Below are 4,575 nucleotides of genomic sequence, written 5' to 3' on the forward strand. Positions count from 1 at the left end.
GTAGGTGGTGCATCTATGCTTGGTTGTTGAAGGACCAAATCCTTCCTATCTCTCAATTCTTCGAGTCTAAATCGCACTTGCTTCTTCAATGGAGGATTAGCAGTAAAATATGCAATGATATTTTTCCTCTCTTCATCAAAGTCATCCTCACATCCATCATTTATAAGTGCAGCTTCTAAAGGGTCTTTTAACTCATCCTGCACAAAAACATGAACAAGTGAATCCAATGCATCAATCCTAAAACAATCATGATTGTGCAGTGTGTGCTTTAGTGCATTAAAAACATCAAAATTGATTTCCTCCTCTCCTACTCTTAATAACAACTTCCCTTTTTGCACGTCAATTAGGGCTTTTTCGGTTGCCAGAAAAGGTCTGCCCAAGATCAATGGCATATCCAGGTCCTCCATGTCAAGCACCACAAAATCTACTGGGAAAATAAATTTGTCCACTTTAACCAACACATCTTCAATTATTCCACGTGGATACTTAAAGGATCTATCTGCCAGTTGCAGAGAAACTCTTGTAGGCTTTGGTTCTCACATTCCAAGCTTCCTAAACACAGAAAATGGCATCAAGTTAATGCTGCCACCCAAATCACAAAGAGCCTTATGAAAAACCACATCACCAATCATGTAAGGGATAGAAAAACTCCCTGGATCTTTCAACTTCGGTGGAATTTTGTTTTGCACTAATTCAGAACAATTTTCAGTTAAGTTTACCATGGCATGCTCATCTATTTTCCTCTTGCTTGCTAAGATTTCCTTCAAAAATTTTGCATAACTAGGCATTTGCAACAATGCATCAGCAAAAGTTATATTAATATGTAACTTCTTAAACACCTCAAGAAATTTTGAAAATTGCGAATCAAGTTTCGCTTTCTTCAGTGCTGCAGGAAACGGAGGTGGAATAACAATATTAGATTTTGATGTGGGTGATTGTGTAGAGTCAGATGACTTACCTGTAGATGGCTCTTTCTCACCCTCATTCTTTTTCTCTTCGTGCTCTAACGCCTTGGTTTCCAGTTTCTTCCCACTTCGCAACTCCACGGCCTTTACTTGATCCTTTGGATTAGTCTCAGTGTCACTTGGCAAAGTTCCTGGCTCTCGATTTGACATCCCCTTTGCCAGCTGCCCTATTTTATTTTCCAAACCCCTTATAGTTTCGTCTTGGTTCTGCATTCGAGTCTCAGTGGATGATATAAAATTTTGCATCATTTGCTCTAAACTGGACTTCTCCTCTTGAGGTTGCTTCACGTGATTTTGATTCTGATATGGCCTAGACTGATTGTTTTGACCACCCCAAGAAAAATTCGGATGTTTCTTCCACCCCGGATTATATGTATTTGAATACGGGTCAAACCTGGGGCGATTTTGGCTTCCCACATGATTTGCTGGTGCCTCATCCTGCACATAAAAAGGATTACCAGTTTGACAATCTTTAGTGAAATGCTCACCTTGGCACCTATCGCAGAACACCTCCTGAATGCGCATCGCAGAATTTCCTAAGCTCAATCCATCAATCTTCTTATTCATAGCCTCCAGTTGTGCTGTCATCGAAGTGAATGCGTCCACTTGATGAATTCCTGCTGATTTTTGCATCATGCTCCTCTCAGATTGAGGTTGATAGCTACTAGAGGCCATCTCCTCAAATAGTTCATAACCATCTTCCGGCGATTTCCGCAAAAGATTTCCACCTGCAGCTGCATCTAACATAGTACGATTTGCAGGTAATAAACCATAATAGAAAGTTTGTACCACAAGCCAGTTAGGCAACTGATGATGTGGGAGTCGCCTTAGCATGTTTTTGTAGCGCTCCCATGCCTCATACAATGACTCTTGTTCCCCTTGAGCAAACATAGTGATGTCTGTTCTCAGCTTCATGGACTTCGAGGGAGGAAAGTACTTAGTAAGGAACGCTTTAGCCAAATCTCCCCATGTTATGATAGAACCTGCAGGTAAACTATTCAACCACGATTTAGCTTTGTCTCTTAATGAAAAAGGAAATAAACGCAGACGAATAGCGTCATCAGAAACTCCCTGTTGTTTGAAAGTATCACAGATTTCCATGAAGTTTTCAATATGAGCATTGGGATCATCAATGGTAGATCCACCGAATTGGACTGTGTTCTGGATCATCTGGATGATTGCCGGCTTTATCTCATAATGATTAGCTGTCACTGTTGGTCTAACGATACTCGGTCGAACATCCTCAATAGTGGGTATGCCACAGTCCATCATGGATCTATACACAGGTGGATTATTAGCTTCGCCATCACCGTTATTGATGCGTGGTGGTTAGTTCTCTGCCATCTCAGCTCGTTGTTGTCTTCGTCTCTTTCGAAAGGTTCTCTCAATTTTTGGATCAAAGGGTACAAGTTCTGAGTACGAGGATGGTAGCATGCACCACTAGAAAATCCTGCAAAGGTAAGATGGATAATTTGTGAGAATAAGAAGTGAAATTAAAGAATATATCTAAGCAGAAAATTGTAAATCAAAAAGTCCTCGGCAACGGCGCCAAAAACTTGGTCGAGCTTTTCTTGCACTATGAATTTCAGAAAATAAATGTATCTCGCAAGCTCGAAATAATTGCAAGTGCACGATGCAAATTATAATATAATATGGGAATGTGAGTATCGTCCACAGGGACTAGTGCACAATTTCTACCTAAATACTAATCCTTACTTCACTTTTACGAAAAGTGAAATTTGTTTTTGTTAACTACTTAATGACAAGAGAATTAATAAACTCAAAAATAAATAAAAATCAAGGATTGAATCAATCTTAGTAAATTAAATTCAAATGATGGAGAGAATGTTGAGATTTTCGGTTAACCTTCCCCTAATCGACTCTGAAAATTACTTCCAACAACCAATTCACGTTTTTGACAAGATTCCCTAATTCATTAACATACTCTTTAAAGTTATGCTAAACTAATTCGATGCTATGAAATAATCAAATGTCTTCAATTATTTATCATAGACGATTGCATTCACGATTCATGGAATCCCTTAGCTTTCGACCTACTGGACTATCACTATCAACATGTACCCAATTTCATATGTCTATGTAAATTGTAGATCCATGAATCATGCTATTTGTTCCTATCATGAAATTTTCTTTCGAAATAAAACACGATATAAAAATATTGAGAGAGTTAGCTACGCTCCAACAATGCAAAACAAATCAATAGCATAATTAAACATTCATTGGAAGTCAAAAACCAATATTCATGAGTCGACAACCGGGGTCGGATCCCCTAAATCTCAACACAAGAGGTTTAGCTACACATAGAACTCATAACTAACATCAAAGTGTTTTCTTCAAAACAAAAATAAAAGAAAATAATTTTGGAAGAAGAAGAAAAATTGCTTCACGATCGTTCTTCCCTCTTCGGCTTCGTCTCTCTGGTTCGTGATATTCCAGCCACCAAGAGGTGTGCCAAAAGATCCCCCCTAAATCTAAAAATCGATCCTTATTTATCTCCAAGAGTCTTTGCTTTGCAACTTTCCTTTTTTTACTCAACGACCTGCACCATGGCCTAAGAAATGTCACGCTATGGCGCGAAAAGTTCTGTCTCGATTCTCAACTTTTTACCAGTTCACGCTATGGCGCAGAAAACATCACGCCATAGCATGAAAAGTTTTGTTTTCCCTTCCTCATAACCCTCGGTTTACGCCATGGCGCCGAAAATGTCAAGCTATGGCGTGAAAATCTCTTCCTCCATCTTCTGAAATAACTCATTTCACGCCTAGGCGTAAGAATGTCACGCCATAGCGTGAAAACTTCTGCCTCAAGCTTTTAACATAGCACTTTTTGAGCTCCGTTTTCCGTCTTTTTCCTACAAAACATCTTAAACGCATGAGTACATACTATAAAGCTTAAAAACTCGAATTTTAGACGGAAACACAGAAAAATCACAAATAACATGCTCAATGGAACCCACAATAATATAACTTAGCATGCATTTTTGGGTTCTATCAACCCCCTCATACTAACATTTTGCTCGTCCCGAGCAAAATAGGTTAAATCCAAAACACAAACTTGCAGTATTTATTTAAAGACAAAACACAAACTTGCAGTTCATAAATACATATTTTTTCCGAAAAGCCTCAGAGAGTGACAGCGAACATTTTCTTCTTTCTTTTCAATTTAAACTCAAACAATGCATCCCTACAAAGTTCTCATATTACACCCTTGAGAGAGAAGTGGACGTGTGTGTGTATGATATTGATCCTAATGTCATGTATTTCGTGCCAATCCAGTTGCCCCAGATGGCTCAAGTGATATGTCAACACAAGTATAGTTTCTACACGCATCTCTTCAACCATCACTGACTGAACACACGTGCTTTTGGCTTGGGGTATGGGATATAAAAGATTGGAAGAATATGCACAAAGAATGGAGTACATCATTAATTATTTAACACAATCAGATTTTTCATCCGATATCCTCTACACCTTTGTGTTGTGTGTTGTGTGTTGTGTTTTTAGTGCTAGAGCCTTGAGGGCAATGCTTTAGATAAGTGTGGGGGTGGTGCATTCAGTATTTGGTATTTTGTCTTGCATTTGTTTTTGTT

At 38.7% G+C, this 4,575-nt stretch overlaps 1 protein-coding gene across 1 annotated transcript; it reads right to left on the minus strand.

The window, feature by feature from the left end:
- Positions 1–536: 536 nt before the first annotated feature.
- Positions 537–2,237, minus strand: LOC140877149 (uncharacterized). The gene has a single exon (XM_073280675.1). It carries the CDS (start codon positions 2,235–2,237, stop codon positions 537–539), a length of 1,701 nt encoding a protein of 566 aa, XP_073136776.1.
- Between the last annotated feature and the right edge of the window lie 2,338 nt (positions 2,238–4,575).

This window comes from Henckelia pumila, chromosome 2 (genome assembly GCF_033568475.1).
Source record: "Henckelia pumila isolate YLH828 chromosome 2, ASM3356847v2, whole genome shotgun sequence".
Lineage (NCBI taxonomy): Eukaryota > Viridiplantae > Streptophyta > Magnoliopsida > Lamiales > Gesneriaceae > Henckelia > Henckelia pumila.